The 16,301-nt window shown below is 46.7% G+C and overlaps 1 protein-coding gene across 1 annotated transcript in view; it reads left to right on the forward strand.

The window, feature by feature from the left end:
- Window positions 1-7,431, forward strand: part of OTOP1 (otopetrin 1) — a 43,925-nt gene extending 36,494 nt beyond the window's left edge. The window contains exon 6 of the mRNA XM_067735512.1: window positions 5,836-7,431. Coding sequence (XP_067591613.1) covers window positions 5,836-6,006 — 171 coding nt within the window. The 3' untranslated portion in view covers window positions 6,007-7,431. The remainder of the gene's footprint in view (window positions 1-5,835) is intronic.
- The last annotated feature ends 8,870 nt before the right edge of the window (window positions 7,432-16,301 follow it).

Here is a 16,301-nt window from a genome sequence, read left to right on the forward strand (position 1 = left end):
GTTTGATGGTGCTGAATTCTCTTAACTTTTGCTTGTCTGTAAAAGTTTTAATTTCTCCATCGAATCTGAATGAGATCCTTGCTGGGTAGAGTAATCTTGGTTGTAGGTTGTTCCCTTTCATCACTTTAAATATGTCCTGCCACTCTCTTCTGGCTTGCAGAGTTTCTGCTTAAAGATCAGCTGTTAACCTTATTGGGTTTCCCTCTTATGTTATTTGTCACTTTCCCCTTGCTGCTTTTAATATTTTTTCTTTGAAGTTAATTTTTGATAGTTTGATTAATATGTGTCTTGGCATGTTTCTCCTTGGATTTATCCGGTATGGGACTCTCTGTGCTTCCTGGACTTGATTGACTATTTCCTTTCCCATATTAGGGAAATTTTCAACTCTAATCTCTTCAAATATTTTCTCAGTCCCTTTCTTCTTTCTCTTCTTCTTCTGGGACCCCTATAATTCGAATGTTGGTGCGTTTAATGTTGTCCCAGAGGTCTCTGAGACTGTCCTCAATTCTTTTCATTCTTTTTTATTTATTCTGCTCTGCAGTAGTTATTTCCACTATTTTATCTTCCAGGCCACTTATCCATTTTTCTGCCTCCGTTATTCTGCTGTTGATTCCTTCTAGAGTATTTTTAATTTCATTTATTGTGTTGTTCATCACTGTTTGTTTGCTCTTTAGTTCTTCTAGGTCCTTGTTAAACGTTTCTTGTATTTTCTCCTTTCTATTTCCAAGATTTTGGATCATCTTTACTATCATTACTCTGAATTCCTTTTCAGGTAGACTGCCTATTTCCTCTTCATTTGTTAGGTCTGCTGGGTTTTTACCTTGCTCCTTCATCTGCTGCCTATTTCTCTGTTTTCTCATTTTGTTTAACTTACTGTGCTTGGGGTCTCCTTTTCGCAGGCCTCAGGTTCTTAGTTCCCATTATTTTTGGTGTCTCCCCCCAGTGGGTGAGGTTGGTTCAGTGGCTGTGTAGGCTTCCTGGTGGGGGGGACTGGTGCCTGTGTTCTGGTGGGTGGGACTGTATCTTGTCCTTCTGGTGGGGAGGGCCATGTCCAGTGCTGTGTTTTGGAGTGTCTTTGAACTTAATATGATTTTAGGCAGCCTCTCTGCTAATGAGTGGGGCTGTGTTCCTGTCTTCCTAGTTGTTTGGCATGGGGTGTCCAGCACTGGAATTTGCTGGCCGTTGGGTGGAGCTGGGTCTTAGTGTTGAGATGGAGATCTCTGGGAGAGCTCTTGCCAATTGATATTACGTGGGGCTGGGAGGTTTCTGGTGGTCCAATGTGCTGGACTAGGTCCTCCCACCTCAGAGGCTCAGGCCTGACACCTGGCCTGAGCACCAAGACCCTGCCAGTCACATGGCTCAGAAGAAAAGGAAGAGAGAAAAAAAACAAAAACAAACAAAAAATGAACAGACAGAACCCTCGGACAAATGGTAAACGCAAACCTGTACAGACAAAATCACACGAAGAAGCATACACACTCACAAAAAGAGAAAAAGGAAAAAATATATATATATTAAAAAAAAAGAAGAGAGCAACCAAACCAATATATTAAAAAAAAAGGAAGAGAGCAACCAAACCAATAAACAAATCCACCAATGATAATAAGTACTAAATACTAAACTAAGATAAACGTAAAACCAGAAACAAATTAGATGTAGAAAGCAAACTCCAAGTCTACAGTTGCTCCCAAAATCCACTGCCTCAATTTTGGGAACACTCGTTGTCTATTCAGGTATTCTTCAGATGCAGGGTTTATCAAGTTGATTGTGGGGATTTAATTTGCTGCTCTGGGGCTGCATGGAGAAATTTTCCTTTCTCTTCTTTATTAGCACAGCTCCTGGGGTTCAGCTTTGGTTTAGGCCCTGCCTCTGTGTGTAGGCTGCCCTCAGGAGTCTGTTACCCGCCCAGACAGGGGGAGGCAGGGGTACGGTAGTCATAATTGGGATGTGGGGCGAACCTGAGGCAGCAGAGACTGGTGTGATGTTACAATAGCCTGAGCTGTGCCATGTGTTCTCCCGGGGAACTTGTCCCTGGATCATGGGACCCTGGCCGTGGCGGGCTGCACAGGCTCCCAGGGTGGGTGGGTAGTGACCTGTGCTTACACACAGGCTTCTTGGTGGCAGCAGCAGCAGCGTTAGTGGTTCATGCCTGTCTCTGGTGTCTGAGCTGTTAGCCGCGGATTGCGCCTGTATCTGGAGCTCATTTAGGTGGTGCTCTGCCCCATGTGTGCAGACAGGGGAGGAATCCCCTCTCCTTGTGCACCCTGAAACAATGGTCTCTTGCCTCTCCGGCAGGTCCAGACTTTTTCCTGGACTCCCTTCCAGCTAGCTCTGGCGCACTAGCCCCTTCAGGCTGTGTTCACGCCGCCAACCCCAGTCCTTTCCCTGGGGTCTGACCTTCGAAGCCCGAGCCTCAGCTCCCAGCCCCCGCCCGCTCCGGCGGGTGAGCAGACAAGCCTGTCGGGCTGGTGAGTGCTGGTCGGCACCGATCCTCTGTGCGGGAATCTCTCCACTCTGCCCTCTGCACCCCTGTTGCTGCGCTCTCCTCCGTGGCTCTGAAGCTCCCCACTCCGCTTCCCGCAGTCTCCGCCAAGGGGCTTCCTAGTGTGTGGAAACCTTGCCTCCTTCACAGCTCCCTCCCAGAGGGGCAGATCCCACCCCTATTCTTTTGTCTCTGTTTTTTCTTTTGCCCTACCAGGTACGTGGGGAGTTTCTTGCCTTTGGGGAAGTCTGAGGTCTTCTGTCAGCATTCAGTAGTTGTTCTGTAGGAGTTGTTCCACATGCAGCTATGTTTTTGATGTATTTATGGGGAGGAAGGTGATCTCCACGTCTTACTCTTCTGCCATCTTGAAGGTCTCTTCCTTTTCTTCTAATTTTCCCTGTCTTCTTGATAATATATCCTCTGTGTGCCCACTGAGGGCCAGCAGTGCTGTGAGTGATGAGGGTGCAACATGCCCCAGAGCTCTGGTCTTCCTCCTATGGGGCCTATAAACCAGACGGCAGGACTAGCAACAAAAAATCAAACAGCAGAAATGCCTATAGTGCTGCGTGCCCTGCAGGGAAGTAAGAAAAGATGGGCATGAGGTGGTGATTGGATGGCCATGGTAGATCACATGGCCAAGTTGGTGGGAAGGGCTTTCTCAGGCGGTGGGATTAGAGACCAGAGCTGGATGGCAGAAGGAGCCATGGGTGCTCCAGGCAGAGGAACCAGCCTGTGCAAAACCCTGGGTGGGAGGAGCTTTTCTCCTTTGAGAAGAGGAGGAAGGTCATGTGACTGGGGTGGGGGGGGGGACAATCTGGGGAGCTGGGCTTGGGGGTGGTAAGGGGCCATCTAACAGAGAGCTCTGCCATCCCATGTAGCAGGTAGATTTTATTTTAGATGTGCTGTGAAGCCCTTGGGTGTTTAACCAGGAAAGGGACCCCATCTTACATAAATAATTAATCTGGCAATGAGTGGTGAATAGACTGTAGGCTGAGAGCTTAAGCAGGGGCCACTGCAATGGTCCAGGTGAGAGATGGGGGTGGTGGCCTGGCAGGTAGAGTGGAGAGAAACGGGTGGATTGAGAATTGATGGATTGGGTGGCAGGCCGATTGTTATGAGAATGAGTGAGAAGATGAAGATGATGCCTGAAAATTTGATTGAGCCTCTGGGAGGAAGATGTTGCTGAGGAGACGGGGAGAAATGGGAATGTAATGTTGAGTTTGAGATGCATTTTAGACAACCAAGTAGCCGGTGGGATATAAGAGCCTGCAATTCTCAAGGGTGGACCAGGATGGTGATTTAGATTGGGAAGTCGTAGGCCCATAGCTGGTATTTACAACCAGGACTGGGTGAGATCATCAGGGGTCATGGGTCTAGGGTAGAGAAGAGGACCCAGGAATGAATGAGCCCTGGGACCAGCCAACGTTAAGAGACTGAGCAAAGGAGGAGGAACCAGCTAAGGAGGGCGGGAAGAACCAGCTGGCGTGGGAGGATGATGCTTAAGGACCCAGAACACAGAGAACACAGTGGGCTAGAGATATAAGCCCACGAGTGTTCTATATGGAGATGTTAATGAAAGCCACGTGTATCAGATACCCATTGCTGCGTAAGAAATGAGCCCTAAACTCGGCAACTTAAAAAAACAGACATTTCTTATTTCACAGCTTCTCTGGGTCAAGAATCTGAGTGTGACTTAGCTGGGTGGCTCTGCTCAGGGTCCCTTACAGGCTGTGGTCAAAGTGCCCAGTGGGGCTGCAGTCATTTCATGGCTGGATTTTGGAGGGGAAGGGGGTCTGTTTCTAAACTCACTTATGTGGCTGTTGGAAGGATTCAGTTCCCGGTGGGCTGTTGGGCTGAGGGTTTGAGTTCCTTGCTGGCTGCGGGCCTGAGATCCCCCTCAGTTCCTGGCCATGGGGCCTCTCCATAGGCTGGCTCACATGGCAGCCAGCTTCCTCTCTTGCAAGAGGGGGTGAGCAAGATGGACTCCAGAGTCCTTTTGTAACCTAATCTCAGAAGTGACATCCCATGACTTGTGTCATATTCTGTTGGTTAGAAGAGAGTCACTAGATTCAGTCCAACTCAAGGGGACAGGGCTCCACAAGATTCCCAGGAGGTGGGACCATTGGGGGTCACCCGAGAGGCTGCCTGCCACAGTGTAGGGGTAGAGAAAGTTGTAGAAATGTCATTGTGAGAGGGAAGCAGGTCTAGGAGCCCAACAATTTAGGGGGAGGTAGAGGAGGAGGAACTGGGACAGGGAGGCTGAGAAGGGGGAACCAGTGTGTAGGTTCCATGAGCACCAAAAATAATAGGTTATTGCTTTATGTTTTGCAGACTTAGTTGCCATTTTATTCTCACCTGAGCCCTCTGAGACAGGTGTTAGTATTCCCATCTTATAGGTGAGGAAACTGTGGCTTGGAGATGTTAAATTATAGTCTGTAAGTGGCAGGAACCCAGGGCTGGTTCCACGGCATGTGCTTCTCTTCCCGATCAGGGGGATGTGGGCAGGGCCTGGGCTGCCTCTCTAAGCCAAGAACAAGGCAGAAAAAGGACCACAGAACTCACCAGCCCAGACCCACGTGGCTGGGACCCCTGAGTACCAATGGTGAAATGTAAAGACGGGTGTGGGAAACAGGGAGCACCACTGTAGGAAAACACTGGGGGCTATGGGAACACACAGGGAGTTCCTGCCTGACTGGTTAGATCAAGGAGGACTTCCTGGAAGGGGAGGTGTCTCAGGACTTGGAAGAAGGTAGGACTTAGCAGAAGGAAGACAGGGAGTCCCTGATAGAGGAAGAGGCAGGAGCAAAACCCTGAAGGCTGGGGAAAGGCACATTTGGGGGCTGTGCACAGCCCGGGAGGGCCAGAGTGAAGGGTGTGACGAGAGATGTGGAGACGTGGATGTGTTCCCGATCACTGAGGGAATTTGGACTGTCTCCTGAAGGCATTTGGAGCCCTGGTGAGTGGTCAGCAGAGGAATGACAGGGTCAGATGTGTGCTTTATAAAGATCACTCTGAAGCCACATGATGTGCTGGAGCGGGTTGGGGGGAGAATCGAAGGCACCCACCGTAGTCGGGGGGATCATGGGAGGCATTGCAGCAGTCCGGGGAAGAGGAGACGGAGGACCAGACCAAGGTGAGGGCTGTGGGGATGGAGAGAACCAGGTAGGTGTGAAGAGCATTCATGCAGGATCGGGGCTCAGTGGACTGGCACAGTGGACTCTATAGAGATGGGAAACACGCAGGGGCTGCTTACCCCTGTGACAGGTGTGACTCGGTCTCCGAGTCCAAGTCAGCGCCTGGGTTTGTGGGGGGCCCCCGGGCGGCTGCTAGGACCACTTCCTCTTCTCTTGCAGCTCTGGATCCCTCCCGCCTTTGGCTGCCGCCCCGAGTATGACAACGGATTGGAGGAAATTGTCTTTGGCTTTGAACCCTGGATAATAGTGGTCAACCTGGCCATGCCTTTTTCTATTTTCTACCGAATGCACGCAGCTGCCTCCCTCTTTGAGGTCTATTGTAAGATATAATCTGTGTCCACATCAAAGACTGAGGAGAGAGCTAACAAGAGAATTCAGTGGAGCCACCTGGGAAAGGCGAGGTCGGGCAAATATTGCCTTACAAATGTGAGAAGGGCTGCCTTTTGTCTGCGATAATTGTTTTTCCCATGAGCTGGAATTGCCCATCACCCTGGATGAGTGTAAACCAGTTAGATCAAAATCTGAGATGGCTGAAGTCTGCCCTTGGTTAGTTAATTCTAATTGAACCTAAATTATTTGATCTCCTTCGAAATGAGATCCTCTGTTTTAGAATAATGTGATTTCAGGTTGGAAAAAAATATATCCAGTTTGTTTTTCATTAAAATATTTTCTGTTATCATGTTACTATATACAACCTTTTCCTGACCATCTGCATAGTCTAATCACCTTTAAATTTTATCTTTCCCAGAGCTGATGAATGTAGCTAAAATCACATTTAGTTTATATTGTACTTTCTGAATACGTTTCATTTTTTGAACAAAGTTATTTTTATTGTCTGGATGGAAATTTGTGTATAGATCAATATAAAGACATATTTCTCACCTGAAATTTTGGTATATTTTCATTTGTAAAGTTTTTTTAATACATTAGTATCTTTCACTATAAATATATGTATGCTTATTTTAGAAAATTAGGACATTTCAGAAGAGTAGAGAGAAAAATCCCCTAAGATGCCATTGTTCAATTGACAGTCATGTTTTTCTTCTAGTTTAATTGAGATGTAATTGACATATAGTACTGTATAAGTTTAAGGTGTACATTAATGATTTGGCTTACATCATGAAATGATTATCACAATAAGCTTCGTGAACACTCGTCATCTCATATAGATGCAAAATTAAAGATAAGGATCTTGACAGTCAGTTTTTAAACATCTTGATGTGTTTCTTTTAACTGTGTTGGACTCACAGGATTCTTTTCATTGTTGTTTTGTTATACCTGCCAGAGATGATGCGACATATTCAATTTTGTATGCAGTTTCGCCTCAACAGTATGGCACAAACCTTCCCACCCGCATTGTTATAAACTCTTTGTAAATATAATTTTCATACTATATTCTATTCTATTGAGTACCGTAATTAACTTTGTTTCCTCTTGTTGGTTTTAGAGTGTTTATAACTTTTTGTTTTTATTAGTGACTCTGCAAAAATCCACTATATATGTAAAACATTTTCTATATTTAGAATTCCTTCTTAAGATATATCCTTAAGGGCTTCCCTGGTGGCGCAGTGGTTGAGAGTCCGCCTGCCGATGCCGGGGACGCGGAAGATCCCACGTGCCGCGGAGCTGCTGGGCCCGTGAGCCATGGCCGCTGAGCCTGCGTGTCCGGAGCCTGTGCTCCTCAAAGGGAGAGGCCACAACCGTGAGAGGCCCGCGTACCGCAAAGAAAAAAAAAAAAAAGATATATCCTTAAAATCAGGATGCCATATCCAAAGGTTATAAATAGTTTAAAGCCTCTGAAGAAATATTGACATTTGGGATGGCTTTGTATATGCTTTTTCTTAATTCTTTTAAAATCATAATAAGGGCTTCCCTGGTGGCGCAGTGGTTGAGAGTCCGCCTGCCGATGCAGGGGACGCGGGTTCGTGCCCCGGTCCGGGAGGATCCCACATGCCGCGGAGCGGCTGGGCCCGTGAGCCATGGCCGCTGAGCCTGCGCGTCCGGAGCCTGTGCTCCGCAATGGGAGAGGCCGCAGCAGTGGGAGGCCCGCGTACCGCAAAAAAAAAAAAAAAACAACAAAAAAAAACATAATAAAATTAGTTAACTTACTGTAAGTACTAATGTGAACATCTTTTCATCTGAGTGTATATATATATATATATATATATATATATTTTTTTTTTTTTTTTTGACAACACAGAGGGACATAAGAAACACCAAAATTTTTAAATAACTGAAATACTTTATATTCATTTTTGGAAAAAGTAGGAAATGTGCAGATAGACTAAAAGCAAAGTAAAACATTATCTATCATACTTTCCATCTAGGGCAGTGGTTCTCAACCGTGGGTGATCTTGTCTTCCAGGGGACTTTCGACAATGTCTGGAGATATTTTTGTTACCGCTAGGGGGCGTTACTGGCATCTAATGGGTAGAGGCCAGGGAAGCTGTTAAACATCCTCCAGTACACAGGACGGGACTGTTTCCACCACAAAAAATTATTCTGATCCAAATGTTAACAGTGCCTAGGTTGAGAAATTACCATCTAGAGGTTACTGCTGTTAATTTTTGGTACCTATTAGTACACACACAGACACACACACACTCACACAGGCCCAAACGGGATTGCTTTTATATATATCGTATTTGCATGTAACTTGCTTTTGAAATCTTAATACACCAGCAAGCTTTGTAACTATTTTAGGGTCCCCCGGCATCGATTCTCACACTTCTGAATGCATTAGAATCATTGAGGGAGCCTGTTAGGATTCCTGCCTTCCCAGCTAGAAGGTCAGCTTCCGTTGGTCTACAGTGGGGTCCTGGATGCTTAAATAAGCATCTCCCTTCCAGAAGCATCTCAGGAGTCCACGCATCTCAAGTTAAGACTCCTGAAGGACATTCCTCGACATTGTGTTCTCTTCTGCAATGTGACTTTGCACGGCTTCAAAGTACATTCCCTGGAGGGAGGTACCATTCCTCATGTAGTGAAACCCTGATGTTGGACATTTAGAGACATTTAAGTGGTTTGCTTCTTTGTTTGTTTGCTATTATAAATGACACCATGGCAAGCATCTTCTGCTGAGCTTTTGCGCACATTGGTAAACGACACTGTGTGAGATTACTACACGTGAATGCCAATTTCTCCCAAAGATCCCATTTAGGTCATTATTAATTTCCCCCTGTTCTAAGCACATCAGTACAGCCCTAGGGCCTCAGCCTGTGGGTTTTAGGCCCTGCCAAAGAGATATAGGGAATCACAGTAATGCTGGGAACAACTGGTCCAGGTGTGGTGGTTTTGGGGTGGGCATGGGGCACCATCAGAGCTCAGAAAAGTCAGCATAGCCTTGCTGGGCTCAGGGCTTTTGAGGAGGGATCTTAAAGATGTCCCTGAACAAGAAGAGCCCACAGCCTCAGGGGTGGCTATTCCAGCCAGGCAGCTTCTACCCACAAGTAGTTAAGCATCCCGACTCACCAGTTGAGGCACCAAGGAAAATTTATTACCTTAATGCAATTCACAGAAAAGGAACCAGAGTGTGCAATTAACAAGTGTCCAGATCTCAGGGCTAGAATAAGAGCAATGCAAATTAAAATAACAATGAGATATTATTTCCCATTCATCAGATTGGCAAGGGTTGGTTGGCAAGATGTGAAAGAAAGGGAATTCACATACACGGGTGGTAGGAGAGTATATTGATAAAGCCACGTGGAAGAACAATTGGCAATATTGACTAGGGCTACAGGTGCATATTCCTTAAGACCTAGCAATACCACTTGGTGTGTGTGTGCCCCAGAGGTACCCTCACTCACATGTGTTCATCACACATAGGAGATGTGTTCAGAAATGTCTATAGCAATAGTGCTTGTCATTGGGAAAAACTGAAAACAGCCTAAATGTCCATCAGTTAGGAGTATGAATAGGTAAATTATGGACTATTCCTACAATGGAATATTTTTTCACAGGAGTGAAAAAAATGAATGGGCCAGAAAAACATGTATCAACCTGGGTAATCCCTCAATACAATGCTGAATTAAGAATGAAGCAGCATGAAGGTATAATTAGTATGATACCCTTAATATAATGTTTCAAAACAGACAAAACAATTCCTGATATTTAGGGGATACACAGTAAAATTATAAACACACATGAAGATAGGATGCATCCCAAGTTCAGTGTGGTGGTTACCTGTGGGCTGGGAGGGAGGTCTGCAGTGGAGACAAACGGCTGAGTGCATGCAGTGCCTGAAATGTTTGATGTCTTAGACAAAGTGATCGGTATAAAAGTATTCATTATAGTTTCGTCTGTGCTTTTTGATATGCACAAGATATTTCATAATAAAAACATTTGAAAGAAAGAGAAAAGAAAGTCAACCTAAGGAAGATGAACTCAGAGTCATCAGAGAAGGTGAACTTGCAATATTCATCCACCATTGCTGGGACGAGGGTGTCAAGGCTACTGCTGTGTGGTCTCCTGGGCAGGTAGATCCCAGAGGTGGAGTAACTCAATGCCATTAGCTGTAAACATCACCCGACTCGCTCCCCAGGGATGACTCCCTGCTCGTCAGGAAACCCGACATGGATTTGTTTTCCCATGTGGTTCCCTACTGTGGGAACCGATGCCCTTGGCGCTCAAGTTACCAGGATAATCTCTTTCTCATCTGTTCCCACCTGTGGCAACCTGATCAGGGAAGAGCCTATGCATTTGGTAGCTTGAGCTCATTCATCCCTGACCCTGGTCAAGGCAGGATTTGAACTCATGAGTTTTGGGTACCATGGCTCTTGGTGAGGCTGAATGGAAGGGCAAAAACTTTGGAGCTGGACACCCAGGGTCACAACTAGCCCCATGGAACCTGGGTGTGCCTTAGAAAAGATTTCCCTTCCATAAGACCTTTTATGAACTGCTGGACTAAACCGCACCAGCATCTGCCTAGTCGTCCTTGCCTGGAGGTCAAATTAGCCTCCTTTGTCTCCCCACAGGGAACACGAAGCCCAGTTGGAGTAATTACTACTCTCGCCTGCTCACTGCATAACCCTTCAAATTCACCAAGCTCCTCATGTCTGTCTCTGTCTATGAAGTCTCAGCTCCCAACTGACCTCACTGGATAAGCATTACTACTCTATTAGAATGGGGGGTAGGACTTCCCTGGCAATCCAGTGATTAAGAATCTGTGCTTCCACTGCAGGGGACATGGGGTTCGATCCCCGGTCGTGGAACTAAGATCCTGCATGCTACGCGGTGCGGCCAAAAAAAAATGCAGGGAACCTTTGACCATTCCTACATCACGAGGAAGTTGTAGCATTTGGACCACTGAGCCTTTTAAAAACCCATTGCCTTTCCTCTCTATTAGACATATCGTCTTAAAAAGAAAGCCAATTCGGTAAAAATATCATTCAAACAGTTGCTTGAGGATGTGTGTACAGGCCAATGCATCCACGGACAGAACATCTCCCTTTTCTCCCAGCTGTAAATTGCTACACTTAGCTTCACAGGGTGAAGAGTGAGCGGAAGCTGCTGCAAACAGCTGGTTCTTCCCTGGGACTACGAGCGTTGCTGTGGAAGAGGTGACCAGCAGGGGACGCTGGTGCCTTTCCTTCTGAGCCCACTTCACTTGCACTTTCAGGCCAAAGTGAGGGGAGATGTTGTGGTAGCAGCCTAAGGGTAAAAATGCCCCGATTGTACTCTATCCATAGCTCTGGGTTCCTGCGATGTGTCAGAGATGGCTGTCACCATCCCAGCGGAGGGCTGGGAAAATTCTGAGTTCTCACAGGGAAGCTGAGAACTAGTTAGTTTCAACAAGGATGCTCCTTCCACGTGCCCTCACCACCTCCCACTTCCTGGGGGAGGTTTGGAGGAACAGGGTGTATGCAGGGTGTTATGAGGCTGGGGTGCAACTTGGTCAGGGCAGCTGGCGGGAGGGCCCTCTGTGGGGTCTGATGGGGAATGACCGAGACATTAGCTTGTCCTAAAAGCAGAGCCGAGGGGACCGTGGTGAGGAGACAGGAGAATGATGCGTGTAGTGTTTTAATGCTCAAAAGGGATGGTAGTTCTGGTGTGGTGTTTCAGCTGCATTAATAACATAGGAAACACCAGTGATGACGTATGTTAATTGTCTAAAAAAAGTAAATCAAATCAAGTCACCTGCTAAAAACCCTTCAACGGCTTCCCGTTGCTTTTAGAAGAACGTACAAACTCCTAACCGTGGTCTGTTGGGATCGTCAGGAGCTGGCCTCTGCAGCTCCATCTTCTTCTCAAGCCAGGCCCTCCCTCTGCCTCCCCCTCCCCCAGCCACCCCCGCCTGCCTGCACTGCTCCAGCCACAGTCTCCCAGGGCACGTCCTTGAATATTCCAAGCTCTTCTGCTCCTCAGGACTTTTGCAGTGCTTCCCACCCCTCCTTGATCATCTGTCTAAACAGACCCTCTGTTGTGCTTCACCTCGGTGCCCTTTACGGTTACTTGCATAGTTAGTTACTTGTTTTTTTTGTGCTTTTCTCTTGGGAGGGTGGGGCTTTGCCTCTTTCTCTCCCAGGGCCTCACCACGTGGGTTGCATGACCACATGTGCTGCTCTCTCGACCCCAGACTATCGCAGGGCGTGGGGAGACCCCGGGAAGGCTTGTGATTGGCCTGTTTCAGACCTGGCAGAACTTCTCTGCCCGATTCTAGTCCACATCTGCGGACCCTCGTTCGCCTTTAAGGCACAAGAGGGCCCTTTAAGCCTGGTGCTTGATAAAGGGTCCAGACAAGACCGTGCATTAGGATGTGCTCACCTCTTCCTGCTCTGCATCAGGAGCTAAGCAGGGGCACCCAGTTCTACGGAGGCCTGTAGGTGGGGTCTGTTCTCCTCCGTAGGGAGGAACCAGCGGCCAATCGCTTCTTCCCGCCGGGACAGGAAGTGATCCGACCGTCTCCCCGACAGACTGACAGCCGCAAGGGCTGCCTACATGTCTTGGCAGATGTTTCTAGAACACCCGTCTTGGGTGATTGGTCTAAGCCAAGCATAGTGACACCCTCCTCCCCTTCGCTGGGCATCGGTATGGACGGTATGGAGGTGGGCATGTGAATAGCTCTAGACCAGTTGGGGGTAACCTATGCCTGTGAGCTAAGAATGGTTTTTACATTTTTGAAAGTGTTTTTGTTTTTGTTTTTGTTTGTTTTTGTGGTACGCGGGCCTCTAACTGTTGTGGCCTCTCCCGTTGTGGAGCACAGGCTCAGCGGCCATGGCTCACGGGCCCAGCCGCTGCGCGGCATGTGGGATCTTCCCGGAACGGGGCCCCGTGTCCCCTGCATTGGCAGGCGGATTCTCAACCACTGCGCCACCAGGGAAGCCCTGGCAGCAAGTTATTATTCTGGCTACACAGACAATTTCAGGTCTCTGCCTCCAGGGATGCTGCCGAGTGTGGACCAGATGTCTCTCTTTGCACACAAGCGCTGCTCCGAGAATTCTCAGATTGCTGGTCCTCAACATGGCCCAGAGAGCCCGTAGGAGGAAAGACAATGCCCCCTAAAGATGTCCACACGTCCTAATCCCTGGAACCTGTGAATAGGTCACCTTAGAAGGCAAAAGGGACTTTGCAGATGTGATTAAGTCAAGGATATTAAGGTGGGAGATTCTCGTGGAATATCAGGGCAGGCCCTCAATGTAATCACAAATGTCCTTATAAAAGGAAGACTTGGCTATGGAAGAGGAGGAGGCAACGTGATCACAGAGGCAGAGATTGAACTGATGTGGCCACAAGCCAAGGAGTGCCAGCAGCCACCAGAAGCTGGAAGAGGCAGGGATGGGATTCTCCTTCAGGCCTGTGTTGATGGCTCTGCCAATGCCTTCATTTCAGTCCTGTAAGACTCATTTTGATCTTTTGATGTCCAGAACGGTAAGATAATAAATTTATGTTTTAAGCCACAAAGTTTGTGGCAGTTTGTTATAGCATGCATAGGAAATGCTTTTTCCCTTTGCACCGGAAAAAGCTGGATGGTCCAGGGCACTATCGAGCCGTCTGTGTCTTGGTTTCGCTGTCTGCAGATGGAGTGGGTGAGCAGCATGAATCGGGTCTTGGCTTCAATGACACACCTCCTCTGGGTTGGTTCTATTTCTCTGGTCTCCCTTCTCAGAGCTGTTCGCAGGCTCATGGCCCTCTTCTTGGCCATTTGGTGTTGGAATTTCTGCGGGGCTATACTGGGTCCTCTTGGCTTCTCACTGCTCTTCTTGGTGGTCTAGTTCATGGCCAAGGGCTTGCCTACTGTACAGGTACTGTTGGCTCTGAAATTCACATTTTCAGCCTGACCTCTCAACTGCAGGCTGGTTATTTCTAGCAGCATACTTGGATGTCTCAAAGGTATTTTATACTGAATGTGTCCAACACCAAACTCAAGATATCCCACTCCTCTGGCTACTTCTCCCTTCATATTTTCCATCCCCATGGATTGTTCCAGCCTCTGTCTGTTATTCAAGTCAGACATACAAGGGCTGTCTTTACACCGCCGTTATGCCTCATTTCCAATCAGTGGCCACACCTGTCACTTCTACCCCCAAATACCTTGGTTGCATCCACTGCTCCCCACTTCCAACCCCACCACCTACTCCAAGCCACCATCATCTCCATCTTGGTCTTCTGAAGTAGCTTCCTCACTCCTTTCTCCAGTGCATCCCTTGCCTCTACCAGTCTGTCCTTCATGCTATGGCTGGAGTGGTGTTTGAGAAAGGCCAAGATGCTCCTGTCCCTCCCCTGCCCAACATCCTCCGGTGGCCTCCCCTCACTGCTGAGACAGAGAAATTTACCTTGGCCCCGGGTCCCGCATGGTCTTTCTTGACCACCTCTCCAGCCTGATCTCATATCACTTTCCTTGTGCTTCACTTTTCCTCTGTGCTCCATCACACTGACTAGCTTCTTTAGTTTTTTGAATGTGTTATGTTCCCTCCTGCCCCAGGACCTTTGCACTTGCTGCTTCCTCTTCCTTTCAGTTAGTTAATTCCTACTCATCTTTCAGATCTCCATCCAAACAATGGTTTCTCAGGGAAGTCTTCACTCATCCCTAGACCAGGTCTGGTGTCCCTATGAACTTTTGCAACACCATTTAGCTTTCCTTCACTGTGTCTATCGTACCTTTTAATCATACAATTATGTGTCCGACTGTTTGAATAGTGGTCCTTTTTTTTAAAACCACTTAACTGTAAGCCTCAAGAGGGAGAGACAGTGTCTGTTTTTTTTTTTCCTGAGGACTGTGTCCTCAGTCCAGGAGAGGAGGAGCGCCATAATCATTGTCAAATGAAAAAATAAATGAATGAATGCTTAAAGATCTTTTAAGACAAAAATGGGGAACTGGAAGATAGTTTCAATACTGTGGAAAACTCAGTAAGAAAACATGTATTTGTTTGATATTTGGCTAGGAAGGTTAAAAAGTTATTTATTTATTTGCTGTGGAAAAACTCAGATAAACTTTGTGAGGTCACCTTTTCCTGGTACCACTTCCTAACTGAACTGTGAAGGGGCTTCCACACTCCAGATGGAGGGCTGTGATGGGGGAATTACAGACTGTGAGCTCCAGGGATGGGGACTGAGTCTTCATCTCTTTAATTCATCTCTAATGTTCAGTACAATGTCGACCGAGCAGGTATTTAGCAAATATAAATGATGACACACACTGCTAATTGCTTTCCGAGAACAATTCCTTTGCTTGCTAAGAAAACCCTGACTTTGGTTGGGGACTCAAAGTGCCCGGTCTCAGGTGATGACTCACGGTCTGTTGAAGCCTAGCACGGGCAGTTTTTTCCCTTTTCCCTGATACTGGAAACATTTTGCAGTCTGCCTTGTAGCTAGGGGTGGCCACGTGGTTCCCTTCTGGCTAAGGAGACATAAGGTCCTTCTAAGAAGATTTTCTTCACTGGTGACAGGTGAGAGACACATCAAGAAAAGTCCTGCTGACATAGTCTCCCCCCATTTTTCTCCTGGAGTTTGAACTTGGTCATGATGGTTAAAGCTGTAACAGCCATCCTGTGACCATGAGCCTCCAAGGGCACAAAGCCACAGTCTTGAGAAGGTGGAGCATTTGGATAAAAAGATTCTGGGTCCTCAGTTGTATCACTGAGCTTTTGCACCAGCCTTTGCTGGCTCCCTCTGAATTTCCTGTTATGTATGTCTTGAGTGCATAAACCACGAATAGTCAGGCTTTCCGTTATGCACAGCTGATAGCACCCTTAATCAATATATTTATTTAAAATTTCTTTTTAAAACAATTAATTAATTAAAAATTTAATTGAAGTATAGTTGATTTACAGTGTTTCAGATATACAGCAAAATGTTTCAGTTATACATACATACATACATATATATATTTTTTCGGATTCGTTTCCATTATAGGTTATTATAAAATATCGAATACAGTTCCTTGTGCTATACAGTAGGTCCTTGTTGTTTATCTATTTTATATATAGTAGTGTGTATCTGTTAAACCCCAATTCCCAATTTATCCCTCCCCCACCCCCTTTCCCCTTTGGTAATAAGTTTGTTTTCTATGTGGGTCTATTTCTGTTTTGTAAATAAGTTCATTTGTATCATTTTTTTTAGATTCCACATATAAGTGATATCATATGATATTTGTCTTTCTCTGTATGATTTACTTCACTTAGTATGAT

The sequence above is a fragment of the Pseudorca crassidens genome, chromosome 4, assembly GCF_039906515.1.
Source record: "Pseudorca crassidens isolate mPseCra1 chromosome 4, mPseCra1.hap1, whole genome shotgun sequence".
In the NCBI taxonomy this organism is placed as follows: Eukaryota; Metazoa; Chordata; class Mammalia; order Artiodactyla; family Delphinidae; genus Pseudorca; species Pseudorca crassidens.